We start from the raw sequence: 16,790 nt of genomic DNA on the forward strand, positions 1-16,790 counted from the left end.
GAACATCTTTACACTCATCTCCTTCAGGGGTTTGAGAATTTACTAATCCAGGAGTGTGCTGTTTTAAAACCTCAGGCTGATATAGTGGAGGATTTGGTTTTTGTGTCTCTTTCTGAAGAGCACAATTATTTACTAATCACCCAAAACCAGATGGGTACCAGCAGCTGGAGAGTTCAGTGATTAGTCAGCAATCAATTAGAAAGGGGCAGAGTGGCTGCAGTAAATCTGTCCCACTATGTGACGGAACAATAAATCTGCTATTTCCCTCGTCAATTGATCCACACCCAAGACTGGTCCATCAGAGCTGGCACATGGTCAGGAGTTTGTTTAAAATAAATTTGCTTTTGCTTCTTCACAGAACCACACAGTCCCTTAACCATCAGTTAGTGCTAATAATTACAGGCAGTCTTGGATAACCAGGCCGTTCCATTAAGCACCTGGAGGAGGTGAGCCAGTTGCAGATATGTTATTTTCGAGGGATATCACTCGTATAGATTGAGAGTTGAGTTTTTTTATTCATTCTTGGGATGTGGGCATCGCTGGCAAGGCTGGCATTAATTGCCCATTCATGGTTGCCCTGAGAAGGTGCTGGTGGTGGGCCTTCTTTTCGAGCCACTGGACTCCATAGCAGTTTGATACAACTGAGTGACTTGCTTGGCCACTTCAGAGGGCAGTCAAGAGTCAAACAAGTTGGTGTGGGACTGGAGTCACAAAAAGGCCAGACCGGGTAAGGACGGCAAGTTTCCTTCCCTAAAGGATATTAGTGAACCAGTTAGGTTTTTACAACAATCTGACTGCTTCCTGCTCTCTTTTACTGATAATAACTTTTTATTCCCAGATTTCGTTTTGAACTGAGTTCAAATTCTCAACCTGCTGTGTTGGGATTTGAACTCAAATTCTCTGAATTTTTAGTCCAGGCCTCTGGATTTCTAGTTTACTATTTTTCCCCTTTGAGTAACACATTTCTCTCTCATCCTGCACAAAATTGGGACTAGCAGTGTCCAGTAACATAACCACTACACTATCGTACCCCAAGAGCAATCCTATACAGAGTGGTGTTGGTCAGTAGATTGAGGGATGATACCCTTTAAAGAACAAAATATATCCTCCATCTTGAGAAGATAACTTAATTATGGTGGCTTTAGTGGTGGCAGAGAATGTGTGATGGCAGAGAGTGATGGCAGAGAGTGTGGGTGGTGGCACAGAGTGCGATAACATTAGAGCATTCAGCCTGCTACGCACTGTTGTACATCGTTATTTCTTTAATATAAATTGCTAATTCGCTGATGTTCACCTGAACATAGGAGACCGACTTAGAATGATGTGAACTGCCTGTAATTCCCTGTTAGGAATCACACACATGGATCTCTGAACAGGAACATTTTGAGTTCTTGTTTTAAAATGAATGGTTTCTAAATTGAATGGACTGGACCTCATGGAGCACAGTTCTAAACTAGTGAAGGGCCAAGTCAGGACTGATGTCGGGAAATTCTTCGCACAAAGAGTGATCAGCACTTGGAATGGACTCTGGGTGGAGTGGTAGAGGCAATTGTCCTGGAGCATTTTAGGAAGCAGTTAGATTCTGTGATGGATGTGTTATAGGGTCTTTGTGGATGGATGATCCAAGTTGGGCCAAATGGCCTTCCTCACCTGCATCTACTTTATAATCTTGTTGTCTATTCATGATGGACTGTGAACAGTTGGGCTGATAATGTGATCTGTGGGGCCTGTATTGCTGATACTCTGAGCTGTGGGGCCTGTATTGCTGATACTCTGAGTGGTGGGGCCTGTATTGCTGATACTCTGAGCTGTGGGGCCTGTATTGCTGATACTCTGAGCTGTGGGGCCTGTATTGCTGATACTCTGAGCTGTGGGGCCTGTATTGCTGATACTCTGAGTGGTGGGGCCTGTATTGCCGATACTCTGGGCTGTGGGGCCTGTATTGCTGATACTCTGAGCTGTGGGGCCTGTATTGCCGATACTCTGAGCTGTGGGGCCTGTATTGCTGATACTCTGAGCTGTGGGGCCTGTATTGCCGATACTCTGAGCTGTGGGGCCTGTATTGCTGATACTCTGAGCTGTGGGGCCTGTATTGCCGATACTCTGGGCTGTGGGGCCTGTATTGCCGATACTCTGAGCTGTGGGGCCTGTATTGCTGATACTCTGAGCTGTGGGGCCTGTATTGCTGATACTCTGAGTGGTGGGGCCTGTATTGCTGATACTCTGAGCTGTGGGGCCTGTATTGCTGATACTCTGAGTGGTGGGGCCTGTATTGCTGATACTCTGAGCTGTGGGGCCTGTATTGCTGATACTCTGAGCTGTGGGGCCTGTATTGCTGATACTCTGAGTGGTGGGGCCTGTATTGCTGATACTCTGGGCTGTGGGGCCTATATTGCTGATACTCTGGGCTGTGGGGCCTGGATTGCTGATACTCTGGGCTGTGGGGCCTGTATTGCTGATACTCTGGGCTGTGGGGCCTGTATTGCTGATACTCTGGGCTGTGGGGCCTGTATGTGGTCGCAGCATTGTGTGAGGTGTGTTCCAGCGAGTGTCATTTTCTCAGGTCTGTGCTTTTTCTTCCAGGTCTTGCTCCATATTTAAGTGACGTGGACAGTCGACCATTTACTTCTATACTCTATGGAAACGGACCTGGCTACGTACTACAAGATGGACAAAGGCCGAATGTTACAAACAGCGAGATCGGTAAGTTCTGAAACAATTTTGTTTCTTGTCACCTTTTCAAAAAATTACCTGGAATGGTCTTGTGTGAGACGTGGGATTGGCCTGTAAAAAATGGGACCTGCTTTCTAGTTTCAAGTCGTCTCCTCCTTTCCCCATGAGCCCTGATGCTCTGCTGTATCCCCCCAATTGTACAAATCCAACCTGTAGATCTGAAATTCTTTTTATTTGCAGTCCGGGCGTACGCCGCGCGACGCTCGCGGCCCGGGCGTACGCCGCGCGACGCTCGCGGTCCGGGTATAGGTTTTTGTTAGGTACAGGTATCGAGGGATATGAAGCAAAAGCGAGTAAATGGAGTTGAGGTGCAGGTCAGCTATGAACTAATTAAATGGTGGAGCAGGCCCGAGGGGCTAAATGGCCTACTTCAGTCCCTAAATTGGTCTCCATGGGCGTGCTGCCATTCCTCCATCGTATCCTGAGCAGATACAGTTGGTCTCTTCTGGTCATCTCTCCCTATTGAGCTGGCTGAGATTGGTGACCCATTAGAGTGAGGTGTTCAAGCCTGGGAGGTTCAAGTGGCTGCGTAATCCCACGATACAGAGCTGTTTAAAAACTCACCAAACGCTGGTCATCTGAAGAAATCAAAGGCTAATGCATTGCGAGATGTGGGTTTGAACAACACAAACCAGGCTCCATGTGTGCTTCATGAAAAAAAGAAAGAACTTGAATTAATACAAAACCTTTCATGAATCAGGTTGTCCCAATGAAGTACTTTTGAAGTGTAGTCACTGTTGTAATGTAGGAAACACAGCAGCCAATTTGCACACAGCAATAAGATAATCTGTTCCTTTAATGATGTTGGTTGAGGGATGAATGTTAGCCAAGACACCTCTGCTGCTCTTCTCACCCCCGCTCCAAACAATCAATGCCCAGACTCCCGTGAAATGTGACCACCTAAGTGAGGTGCCAGTGGGTTGCATTTGATGGTATCTGTAAACCTGCACCCCAAATCTTTCAGGTAAAGAAGGGTAATGGGAGAAAATGAAAGGAGAGGAAAGTCTTTTTTAATCTAAAGTCTGTCAAAAGCTGAATTTTTAAGATTCCTTGCTGTTTCTGAGCTACTTAAAATGTAATTCCTGCAAATTAGAGTCATGGAAATTTTAGCGCAAGAGAGCGAGGGGAAAGAGGGAACGTGAAGGAGGGAGAGAGAAAGAGATGGAAAGGAGCTGTGCTGAATTCAGGTCCCTATCAGAGGCTGATTGTACACAGACCTAAACTAATCCCAGTGTGCTGCCGTGTCGCGATGCCCTTTTGTATTTCGATTATGATCCAGTTCCTTGTTGAATGCTGGGATCGATTGTAACATCAAACATAGATACAGAAATTTTAGTGCAGGAGAATTAGGAAGAAAAGTACAATTGGAGAACTGGCTGATGCTGTTTGTGTACCTATTCTAACCTTCTGATTTGTGTGTTTTATACCTCCCGTTCCCCCCTCTCTCTCACTCCTGCCTTGTATCCTCTTTGCCCCTCCATCTCTCATTCCGTCTCTCTCTCGCTCCCTCCCTCGCTTTTCCTCCATCCCTCATTCCCCTTGCCCTCTCCCTTTTACCCTCAATTCCTTTCTATTTCTCTTTCCTCTTCCCTCTCCGCTCTCTGTCCTCTTCCTCCTTCCCTCCCTCCGTCCCTTGCTCCCCTTGCTCTCTTCCCTCACTTTCTCCTCGTTATCACCTACGTTCTCTCTCTTTCTCCCCCTTTGTTCTCCACTTCGTCCTCTTCCTTCCTCTGTCCCTTGCTCCCCTTGCTATGTTCCCTCACTCTTGTCTCTTTCTCTCTCACTTTCTTTCTCTCTCACTTTCTTTCTCTCTCACTTTCTTTCGCTCTCACTTTCTTTCTCTCTCACTTTCTTTCGCTCTCACTTTCTTTCTCTCTCTCTCTTTCTCTCTCTCTTTCTTTCTCTCCCTTCTCCCTTCCCCCTCCGCTCTCTTCATCATCTTCTGCCCTCCCTCCTTCCCTCTCTCCTTGTTCTCTTCCCTCGCTCGCTCCTCTTTCTCTCCCTCTCTGCTCTCCTCGTCCTCCTTCCTCCCTCCCTCCCTCTCTGACAGATGACAAGAGTTACTTGGCGCAATCGGCTGTGCCGCTGAGGCAAGAAACCCACGGAGGAGAAGATGTCGCCATATTTGCAAAAGGCCCAATGGCTCACCTCTTCCACAGTGTGCATGAGCAGAACTATATACCACACGTGATGGCGTACGCAGCCTGCATCGGCCAAAACAAGGAGCATTGTACTAACCTCCGCTCTGTGCCATGTGGCAGCGGCGCATGGGCTCCTGAGGGTGCTGGTACTATTTTGTTAGTATTGCTGTCACTACTCTCCTGCGTCTAGCATAACTATTTTCTGAGAGTAGCTTCAGGGTGGACTTTCCCTGTTTATCAGGAATCCACTCTTTTCAATGCAATGGTTCTGATTTGTGGAGCAGTGTGATCACTCGTCAGCAGGACGGGACCCATGAAAGGCATTGCCGCACCTGCGGACGTAGCACGCGATAGCGAGGCCCTTCCCAATCACATTGCTTCACGGAGCAGAATGACCTTCTCTCTTCCCCCCCCCCCCCTCCCCGTCCATCCTCAAATTGAGACCTGCAACAAAAAGCATGAACCTGAAAAAAGAACCACTAGCTAAATACGTAGCATTATATAAACATTCAAAGATGAATTCTAAACACAGTCGCTCTTGTGGTAACTGGTCTCTTCCTCTCCTTCCCTGTCGCAGCTCAGTGTCCTGTAGACTTGACTCCAGATGTTTTGGCAGATCCCTGCCGGATGATGTGCTGGGAGTAATGAGTAAAGACCCTGCACTGCCCAATGGCCACATTACTCTACCACACTCCACAAAAAAACAAGGTCTTCTTCTCAAATTTGTTCCCCGCCTCCCACCTTAAACCCCAAATAGACCAGAACCCTTGTATAAACGTGAGCTAGCACTAAGCTCAGTGTGATGGGATTCTCACAATGATGGAACTGGACCTGTCTGACAGTATTAATGCTGTACCGGGTTCATCCTTGTGGAAGTATCATCACTTTGATCATAGTTACGCCCTTGACTAGCCTACAGTTAAAGAGCGATGACTTCTATCGACTCAAAGGAGCAAGTCATAAGGGCGGTAAACAAGTGTCTGGTACGGCCAACGTCTTTGATTTTAGTCTCGGATTGTAATCAAAGGAGATGCCCCTCAGTGCCAGCCAGTTATGTGAGGATATGCACAGTGTTAGATACGACGCTGTACCTTGTGTCAGTAAAACCCGGAGGAAGCTGCCAGGGGGAGAGGCTGTTCACTTCTAATTATTCCGCTTCATCCAGGGGTGAGTTGCAGGATAGCTGGCACAGCAGAAGAGAAGGATTAGCCTCGTCTCTTGTGGCAGCAGCTGAATTGGTACTTGCTGACAGTAAAGTGCTCTATAAATCTAACTGAGCACTCTAATGGGAGCATCGTGAATAAATATCCATTAGACTAGCAGATGCCATTGACTTCAAATACCTCTTGTGGGTAGGTAGTGTACAGATGATCTAATATTGAAAGGGAAAATCCCAGGAAAACTGTGTGTTCGTTCATCCTGAGTGTTCCAAGCCAATCAACCCCCTCCACGGGTTTAGATGACCAGAAGACATCTTTGTAATTGGAGAATCAAAGTTACATTTGCAGAAGACATTTGGTCATATTTGTTTTTAAATTTTTTTGTACCTTTTTAAAAGAGCCATATTGAAACATCTCTGCAGTTTAAATATCAAAATAATCCAGCAAGTTATTTGTGTCTGCATGTTTTAAAAAAAATTATTCCCTTATTTTTAAAAGTTCTAGGTTTCTCGATGTGGGGCATTGCTCTCCTGCTCAGATGGCGGGTAGGGGGGGTTTCTGATTACAGGTCCTCTGTCAGTGGTCCTCTGTAACCAGCTGCTTGGAGATGCATGAGGCCTACCTGAGGCCTGACACTGTTTCTTGCTTCTCCTCCCCCATCGAGTGGGCGAGGGGAGAAAAGAGCGCGTTTGATGTGTCAAGACTCGCCAACACTGGCATCTATTGGGCACAGCACTGCCAACACGCATGGTTCTGCTTCAGAGCTGCCTGGAGCCTCCCACTTGGCCAATGCTTTGGGACTCCTTTTGAGAATTGCAAGTGTTGGGGGAAATGGCAGATTCGAAACGTATGGATATGCCCACCAAGCTGTCATCCCACCCAAGTTGCTACTGAGGAGGAGAAATGTCACAACTATAGAAATCTTAACAGTCAAAAAGTTAAATATAAAACAAATTGTGTAAATCAGATTTAAAATATTGGTTTCAAATTGTAACCGTTCCTTTGTGTTACCAATATCTGTCTATTTGAAGTTACAGAAATCTTTTATAAAATAAAATTTTTTCACTGTTTTATCCAATGCTTTTCAGAATTCTGTTTTCTCTCCCTGACTGTGTTTAGTTACTGAACTCTGAGAGGTTTCTATCAATCCCCCACAGACCTTGATTCACGTATTGCCAAATGTTGTCCATGATGATAAAGGACTATTAGTAGCACTCCCAATTCAATGTCACTGAAGTGCTGAGTCTACCCAAAATGCCTGACTGAGGCTGCCTCTTGCCAGCACTTTTCCCTATCTCAGAGTTGGACCTGGAATCCTGAATCCTGATCCCAGGCCTCTGCCGATGTTGCTCCAAAACTGACCAGTAGGAGGCGAGACAGAGCAGCCTGAGGGAAGAAGTGTCTGGCTTTCATTTAGTACCTCCCAACAGTGGCGCACATTATCAAGAAGTCACCGTGAATGGAACTGGGGACTGAACCAGTGTCTCACCAACACATGGCACTGCACTTTGGAGAACCAATCAAGTCCCAGCCTTGTCCAGCATTTGGAAAGCCAAAAAAAGAGAAAGAAAAGAGGTCTAAATTCCATCAATAAATGTAAAGACCATTCTCTTTATGATTAACGAACTATATTCTGATAGGGACATAGGAAGAGGAGTAGGCTATTCAGCCCATCGAGCTTGTTCTGCCATTCAATATATCATGGCTGATCTGTATCTTAACTCCATTTACCTGCCTTGGTTCCATATCCCTTAATACCTAACAAAAATATATCTCAAATTTGAAATTTTCAATTGACCTCCAGCCTTAACAGCTTTTTGGGGGAGACAGTTCCAGATTTCCACTACCATTTGTATGAAGAAGTGCCTTCTGGCATCACTGCTGAATGGCCTAGCTCTAATTTTAAGGTTCCTGCCCCCTTCTGCACTCCCCCTACCAGAGCAAATAGTTTCCCTCTAACCTATCAAATCCTTTAATCATCTTAAACACCTCAACTAGTTCACCCTTTAATCTCCTATACACGAGGGAATACAAGCCTAGTCTGAGCAACCTGTCCTCGTAATTAGACCCTGGTATCATTCTGGTAAATCTGTGCTGCACCCCCTCCAAGGCCAATATATCCTTCCTGAGGTGCGGTGCCCAGAACTGAACGCAGTACTGTAAATGGAGTCTAACCAGAGATTTATACAGCTGTAGCATGACTTCCATCCCTTTGTATTCCAGCCCCCTTGAGATAAGGCTAACATTCCAGTAGCCTTTTAAATTATTTTTTGTACCTCTCCACTTGATTTTAGTGATTTCAGTACACAAACCCCTAAATCTCTCTGCTCCTCCACAGTTCCTAGCTTCTCACCATTTAGAAAATACTCTGATCTATTTTTCTTGGGTCCAAAGTGGATGACCTCACACTTCCCCACATTAAGCTCCATCTGCCAGAGTTTTGCCCACTCACTCCATCTATCAATGTCCAGTTGCAACTTTCTGTTCCCATCTACACTATTTACTGGGCCACCTGACTTAAATACTTGACAAGACCATCTTTTCACTTTGAGAGTCTGAGGTGAGATCTTACCACAAATTCCACGTAAACAGATACCTCAGTCTCTTGCCCAGTTTAAATTGTCACCTTATAATGTAGAAAACAGAAACAGCTTGACTTAAATAAAGAGAATTTAACAATGTTAAAAAAAGGAGTGAGAAACGCAGCATTAAAATTCTTTTACATTAAGAAATGTTGAACACATTTGATATGTTGGATCAGATCAGTCTCTCCATTTAGGAATTCTTAATAATCACTTTAATTAAAAAGGATCAGCTTCCTCCAGTCTTTAGATTTTAAGATGAGGTATTTCATGTACTGCGGTTGGTCTGGACTCTATGTAGTGTGAATTCATCCATCCTATTAAAGTAAATGAGTAAAAATTAATTTGTAACAATAAAACTCCAAACCACTGAAGTTTAAAAAGAATCTTCAACATATTCTGAAATCCCTGTGCTGAGCCCAGAGTGTTGAGAAAATAAAACAAAGCCATTTGGCCCTTCAATCCCACCCTTTCCACCGAACACATATACAAACTGCTCGATCGTGGACCTATTTAATTTCTCCAGGGAAACTTCCAAAGCAATACCCCACAATATTTATCCATCCCCACATTTGTTTAACCCCGGCCTCTTGCCCTCCGTAGATGACACTCTGGGGTATAAATCCGTCTTGGGCAGTAATGGAAACGTCCGATAGTGAATCGGTCGGCAGTTTTACTCTCCACCTGATTTCCTTTTCCAGTGATATCATGGTCAAGGTATCTGAGCTGCTTCCAGTGCGAACCAAAGCATTGGAAAGTATGTGTAGGATAATGGATGATCAAGGATGGTGTGTGGAGGAGAGAACTGATGTTTTGGATAATTGTGGGCAGATAATCAGATGGGGAGCCATGCTATTAACTTAATGTTTAGATAATAGGATTCCTTTAAACTGGATTACCAGGAACAGGAGCTAATGTGTTGTACAACTGTGCTTACCAAATAGTTACTGCTGACTAAGAGAAGGAAGTAGTATTAAGGACAGAGCAAGAAATGAAAATAAAACAATGTTTTTATACTAATGCATGGAGTTCTGGGAATAAAGTACTGGATTATTTCTGGCTAATGAAAATATTAACGGCATTACAGAAATAGAACGTGGAATGGGAACTTGAGATGGATCTAAGGGGACACAGACTCTTTGACAAAGGTAGATTCATTAAACTAAATGGAGGAGGGGGAATACTGCTAAGGGATGACATAAAAAGCTGAACAAAACAACAAAAGAGAACATAGCTGAAGAAACGTTGATAGAAATTAGTGAGGAAATCAAAGTCCAACCGACTATCAGCCAAGTGAATGAGCCAAAATCTGGCAAGAGAGGCAGCTAATAATCATAATGTGACAGTGAAGGGAATTTTGATGCCCAGAAATAAATCGATAGGCCGGGCGTAACTAAGAGGGAAGAGTGAAAACATAAAGCGTCTCAGAGGTAACCAATGCCTGCTCCCGAATATATTACCTGGATCAGGGGGTTTGGCTCGATCCTGTATTAGATTTAGGCCGGGAATTTTCTCTGAGCTGCTTTGCAATCATAACATCGACAGAAGTGAGTTGGAAACCTCATTTATTCACATTAACCCCGTTTATTCACATTAACCCCGTTTATTGACATTAACCTTGTTTATTCACGTGAATCCCACTTATTTCTTTTATTCGTTCATGGGATGTGGGCGTCGCTGGCAAGGCCAGCATTTATTGCCCATCCCTAATTGCCCTTGAGAAGGTGGTGGTGAGCCGCCTTCTTGAACCGCTGCAGTCCGTGTGGTGAAGGTTCTCCCACAGTGCTGTTAGGAAGGGAGTTCCAGGATTTTGACCCAGTGACGATGAAGGAACGGCGATATATTTCCAAGTCGGGATGATGTGTGACTTGGAGGGGAACGTGCAGGTGGTGTTGTTCCCATGTGCCTGCTGCCCTTGTATTTCTAGGTGGTGGAGGTCGTGGGTTTGGGAGGTGCTGTCGAAGAAGCCTTGGCGAGTTGCTGGAGTGCATCCTGTAGACGGTACACACTGCAGCCATGGTGCGCCGGTGGTGAAGGGAGTGAATGTTTAGGGTAGTGGATGGGGTGCCAATCAAGCGGGCTGCTATATCTTGGATGGTGTCGAGCTTCTTGAGTGTTGTTGGAGCTGCACTCATCCAGGCAAGTGGAGAGTATTGCATCACACTCCTGACTTGTGCCGTGTAGATGGTGGAAAGGCTTTAGGGATTCAGGAGGTGAGTCACTCGCCGCAGAATATCCAGCCTCTGACCTGCTCTTTTAGCCACAGTATTTATGTGGCTGGTCCAGTTAAGTTTCTGGTCAATGGTGACCCCCAGGTTGTTGATGGTGGGGGATTCGGCGATGGTAATGCCATTGGATGTCAAGGGGAGGTGGTTAGACTCTCACTTGTTCAAGATGGTCATTGCCTGGCACTTGTCTGGCGTGAATGTTACTTGCCACTTATCAGCCCAAGCCTGGATGTTGTCCATGTCTTGCTGCATGTGGGCATGGACTTCTTCATTATCTGAGGCATTGCAAATGGAACTGTGCAATCATCAGTGAACATCCCAATTCTGACCTTGTGATGGAGGGAAGGTCATTGATGAAGCAGCTGAAGATGGTTGTGCCTAGAACACTGTCTTGAGGAACTCCTGCAGCAATATCGTGGGGCTGAGATGATTGGCCTCCAACAACCACTACCATCTTCCTTTGCGCTAGGTATGACTCCAGCCACAAGAGAATTTTCCCCCTGATTCCCATTGACTTCAATTTTACTAGAGCTCCTTGATGCCACACTTGGTCAAATGCTGCCTTGATGGAATTCAGCTCTTTTGTCCATGTTTGGACCAAGGCTGTAATGAAGTCTGGAGCCGAGTGGTCCTGCCGGAACCCAAACTGAACATCGGTGAGCAGGTTATTGGTGAGTACGTGCCGCTTGATAGCACTGTCAATGACACCTTCTATCACTTTGCTAATGATTGAGAGTAGACTGATGGGGCGGTAATTGGCCGGATTGGATTTGTCATGCTTTTTGTGGACAGGACGTACCTGGGCAATTTTCCACATTGTTGGGTAGATGCCAGTGTTGTAGCTGTACTGGAACAGTTTGGCTAGAGGTGCGGCTAGTTCTGGAGCACAAGTCTTCAGCACTACAGCCAGGATGTTGTCGGGGCCCATAGCCTTTGCTGTATCCAGTGCACTCAGCCGTTTCTTGATATCATGTGGAGTGAATCGAATTGGCTGAAGACTGGCTTCTGTGATGGTGGGGATATCAGAAGGAGACCGAGATGGACATATTCACTTTAACCTCTTTTATTCATGTTAACAGGGTTTCTGACGCATTTCCGGTGAAGTTGCAAGAGTGCGAGCAGCTCCGAGGAAAGTTCCGGCATTAGCAGTCTGATAGAAATGGTTCAGAACCTAGACATGGTTGGATATTTGGGTTCTGGTCGTCACTGCACACTCCGATATCAGAATATAGGTTGTGAAAAATGACAATACATCAAAGAGGAAACTGTGGTACATGAGACAAATTCCAGAGAATTAAGTGGGAAATAGGTCTCGAAAATAAAACGCAGGAAGACCCTCCATGACCAACTAGGGATCAACATTATCCCAAGGGGAGACATCACCTGTGGCGGTCTCCCCCTAAGAATTGTCCCGATTAGCTAGGTTATCTTCTCCCATAATAATGTCTCACAGTCGCAATATGAGGTAGGCCCTCGAGAGCAGACTTAGGGTTGAGTGTTGAGCCGATAGGTCCACAGGACCATGCCCTGAAAGGGGCATTGGTTCACCCATGTTTCACCTCAGTTTGAAAGCCTGGGGAGGAGGTGCCTGGGGCCTCCAGTGATGCGACCTTCGGGCACTGCCCAAAGCGTTCGTCTCGGCTTCTGAAATGGTGTCTGGAAAGTGATCCCATCCCACCGAGACCGGCAATCATCTAAAAACAAAAATAAAATAAGCAAAATGTCAGCTGCAAAGCCCAATTTCTTTTCCTTCAATTCAAACAATTTATTCATCCAGATTGGGCTGTGTGAAGATATATAAAAAAAGGAAAACGTTCAAAGCACTTCTGCTAGTCAGAGATTCTTTTCATGTTTTCGTTCAAAAATAAGGCACAAGAAGTTCTGCCATCGAGCAGGTCCTAACTCAAGTCTCACGCAGGAGATTCTAGAACTACATGAGGCAACCCCTCATTAGCCTCCAGGGTCAGTCTGGAGCTGTGGTCCCCAGTTGGACGCTGTCCAAGAGAGCTCTGCACTTAGTCCCATTACCCAGCCCTAATATTGATCATGATCACAGCCTTGTAACCACATCCAGGCATCCAGGCTAGTTACAGACTGCAGAACACGGTGTACAATAAAAGAAAGAACTTGCATTTATATAGCGCCTTCCACCTCAGGATGTCCCAAAGCGCTTTACAGCCAATAAAGTATTTTTGAAGTGTAGTCACTGTTGTAATGTAGGAAACATGGCAGCCAATGTGCGCACAGCAAGATCCCACAAACAGCAATGTGATCATGACTAGATAATCTATTTTAGTGATGTTGGTTGAGGGATAAATATTGGCCAGGGCACCGGGGAGAACTCCCCTGCTCTTCTTCGAAATTGTGCCATGGGAGCATTTATATCCACCTTAGAGGGCAGACAGGGTCTTGGTTTAACATCACATCCGAAAGACGGCACCTCCGACAGTGCAGCACTCCCTCAGTACTGCACTGGAGTATCAGCAGTGCATGAACATTCTACAAGCCTATTTCTTCATGCAGTTTACTACATGTTTGCGTTTTAATGGATCGGGGGGGCGGGCGGGTGGAGGGGCCCCGAATATTCTTGGTGCCAAAGACCCCAAGTATCCTGCTGCTCTGCCTCTCACTGCCGGTGGGAATTGAGGACACCCCCTCGGCTGAGGCATGTGCCCTCCTGTGGCCAAGCCCAGCACCCGCACCGCCCCATGGAAAACACCCTCACGCCTAATATGGCCATATTTGTAAATCTTCATGAACATGTTTCCGACGTCACTGCACCGAGTGACCAGAAGGATTCTCAGCCCATGATGTCTGCGGCGTTTGAAGTAGTTCCCCATCAGGGCGGCCTCTGTAGTTTCTGTCCACTCCATGCATTCGCCTCACCATCGACAGCTTTCCTATTTCTTCCATTGCTCCTGCTCCATTTCTGAGCGAGATTTATCTAGCCTAGGCTTGTATCCCCTTGAGTATAGAAGATTAAGTGGTGATCTAAATGAGGTGTTTAAGTTGATTAAAGGCATTGCTAGTCTAGAGATAGAGAAACTATTTCCTCTGGTGGGGGAGTCAAGAACAAAGGGGTATAAGCTAAAATTAGAGCTAGGCCATTCAGGGGTGATGTCAGAAAGCACTTCTTCATGCAAAGGATAGTGGAAATCTGGACCTCTCTTCCCCCAAAAAGCTGTTGAGGCTGGGGGGGTCAATTGAAAATGTTAAAATTGAGATCGATAGATTTTTGTTAGGTATGGATATGAAGTGATGTGGAACCAAGGAGGGTAAATGGAGTTAAGGTACAGATCACCATTGAATGGCAGAACAGGCTCGAGGGGCTGAATGGCCTCCTCCTTTCCCTATGTTCCTATGTTCCATGTTCTGGGGTGGGGAGGGGGGTTGCGAGGTTTGGGAATGTAGTGTGATGTCCCATTTGTTGGATTTTTAACCAACTCAGATGCAGTTACTTTCAGAATCCTTGTTGACGCCAGAGAACAGTCTTGGATGATGGGCAAAGAGTCGGCAAATAATGAGCTGTTGCATGCACCAGAATTTATTCCACCTTAACCTGTAATTTGCCTGTGTGTCAAAATGATCCCACAGGCGAATTTCTAACTAATTGTGCAGTTAAATAATGATACGGGCCGAGCACCAGCTCAAACTGGAGCTTCTGAAGGAACCTTAATTAAAGTTAGCAGGCGCCGTGTAATAAGCAACGCCACATTATCTAATTAGGAGGCATTTACGGTGACTTATTATAAGTGACTGTATCTCAGTGCACAGACATGCTTACCAATTCAGTCATTTATGCCACCCAGGAGGATACAAAAGGAACAAAGCTACTTCCGTTTTACTTCAGTGCATAATTGCAGCCTGGATTTTGTCTGAGCAAGGCTAGACAGTAACAAGATACGTACCTTTATGAGTTACAGAGAGAAATTGAGGCAAATACATAGAAATACATGACTAGAAGTTAAAACACAGGAACAGGCCGTTCACCCCAACAAGTCCGTGTCAGTCCTTACCCTACACATGAGCAAATAATTCTAATCATATTTACCCTCCCCGTTCCCATATCCCTTTATCTCCTTTTCCTTCATCAACCTATCCAGTCTAATCTTCAATGTCGACAGTTTCTGCCTCAACCATTAACCCTGGAAATGAATTCCACAGCCTCACAACTCCCTGTGTGAAGAAGTTTCTCCTGCCCTCTGTTCTAAACATTTAACCTTGTATCTATGGCCTCTTGTTCTAGACCCATCAACTTCCTCTAGAACTTTTATGTCCCATCCTTTCATAATTTTAAACACTTTGATCATATCACCCCATAATCCGCATTGTTGACATTATGGAAAATATTCTTTGGGTTGGGCTGATCTGCTTTTCAGTAGCTCCAAGGGAACCAGAACAGGACAAATTGTTACAATTGGCCGACAGACCAGAGGGATTTTTCTTTCACCGGTCGTAGTTCATGGACAGTTGCCATGGTGTTCTTGGATCAGGCTAGGTCAGATGTCTGAAATGAAAACAGAAAATGCTGGAAAACACTCAGCAGGTCAGGCAGTGTCTGTGGAGAGAGAAACAGAGTTAACATTTCAGGTCGATGACCTTTCATCAGAAAGTAGAAGATCTAACAGGAGAATCCATCTAACCTTTGGAGATCAAATGCTGGCAAATGTTTCAAAATGCGTTATTTTAATCTTTAACCTGCTACTTGTATTGTGCAACTTCAAAGTTTCCTTTTCTAAAACCCTTTCCTTCATTCCATTTTCCACTAATTGTCACCCCTCCTCTCCAGAAGAGGTTACCTCCTTGCTGGTTACAGTTTTAGTCGTCCCACAAGTAACAATTCATGTGTGAGCCGTGACCAGTGACTATCCACAGGTTAAATGACCACAGGGGAGTAAACGATGCCCACTGTTGCCAAGATATAAAGTAAATTATAAAGCGGTTTCAGCCGTGGCTCACCTTCACCTCTGAGTCAGAAGGTTGTGGGTTCAAGTCTCACTCCAGAGACTTGAGCACAAAAACTAGGCCGACACTCTAACGCAGTACTGAGGGAGTGCTGCATTGTCGGAGGTGCCGTGCTTTGAATGAGACGTTAAACCGAGGCCTTGTCTGCCCTCTCAGGTGGACGTAAAAGACCTAGTGGCCACTATTTCAAAGAGGAGCAGGGGAGTTCTCCCCGGTGTCCTGGCCAATAATTATCTCTCAACCAACATCTCTAAACCGATTATCTGGAGAATTATTTAATAGGCTGTTTGTGGGATCTTGCTGTGCGCAAATTGGCTGCCATGTTTCCTACATTACAACAGTGATTACAGTCCAAAAGTACTTAATTGGCTGTAAACCGCTTTGGGATGTCGTGAAAGGCGCTATACAAATGCAGGTTCTTTCTTTCTCTAACGTGTGGAGAGAGGAGGAGGGAGCTGGCGAGAGAGATGGAGTGCGGAGCTGCTGGAACTTTTATTTCTCGATGAATTGGTGTCCACGGGGCAAATTCAATGATCGTCTGCTCCCAGCGGGGAGCTCCTTCAATGAGAGCGGGGGTCAGAGAATCGATGATACAATGTTGTAGCCCCATCCTCGACCTGTACTACGTTCCGGTGTGGCTCCCCGCTAGGGCCAGTGAGTTTACCCCCACACCCTGTGCGGAACAGCTCTAAGTTCTGCTCTTTTAGTTTTGCCTATGTGTTTGAGACCCCACAGACTGGGATCACCCCCCTCCTCTGTACAGGAAAATACAAGATGGCATTTGGGCTCTTAGGCTGGGTGAGTATTTACTGTAAATGTGATACTAATATTGAATAATCTTGTCACTAAGATTGAGGCCATCTGTTCAGCTGGCTCTGCCGCTTCCCTCCCTTCCCCTAGCCCACCAAGCCAAACTTCACCTAAGGTTCCCCCCTGCCCTAGCCCTGAACTTGCATCTTTCTCTAGTTTCTCTCCTATCTC

At 45.6% G+C, this 16,790-nt stretch overlaps 1 protein-coding gene across 4 annotated transcripts in view; it reads left to right on the plus strand.

Moving 5' to 3' along the window:
• alpl (alkaline phosphatase, biomineralization associated) overlaps window positions 1-7,107 on the plus strand; it is a 165,139-nt gene extending 158,032 nt beyond the window's left edge. For all 4 annotated transcript variants that reach the window (XM_067970681.1, XM_067970682.1, XM_067970679.1 and 1 more), the window contains 2 exons: window positions 2,584-2,703; window positions 4,784-7,107. In XM_067970681.1, coding sequence (XP_067826782.1) covers window positions 2,584-2,703; window positions 4,784-5,064 — 401 coding nt within the window. In that variant the 3' untranslated portion in view covers window positions 5,065-7,107. The remainder of the gene's footprint in view (window positions 1-2,583; window positions 2,704-4,783) is intronic.
• The last annotated feature ends 9,683 nt before the right edge of the window (window positions 7,108-16,790 follow it).

The sequence above is a fragment of the Heptranchias perlo genome, chromosome 32, assembly GCF_035084215.1.
Source record: "Heptranchias perlo isolate sHepPer1 chromosome 32, sHepPer1.hap1, whole genome shotgun sequence".
NCBI classification, from domain to species: domain Eukaryota; kingdom Metazoa; phylum Chordata; class Chondrichthyes; order Hexanchiformes; family Hexanchidae; genus Heptranchias; species Heptranchias perlo.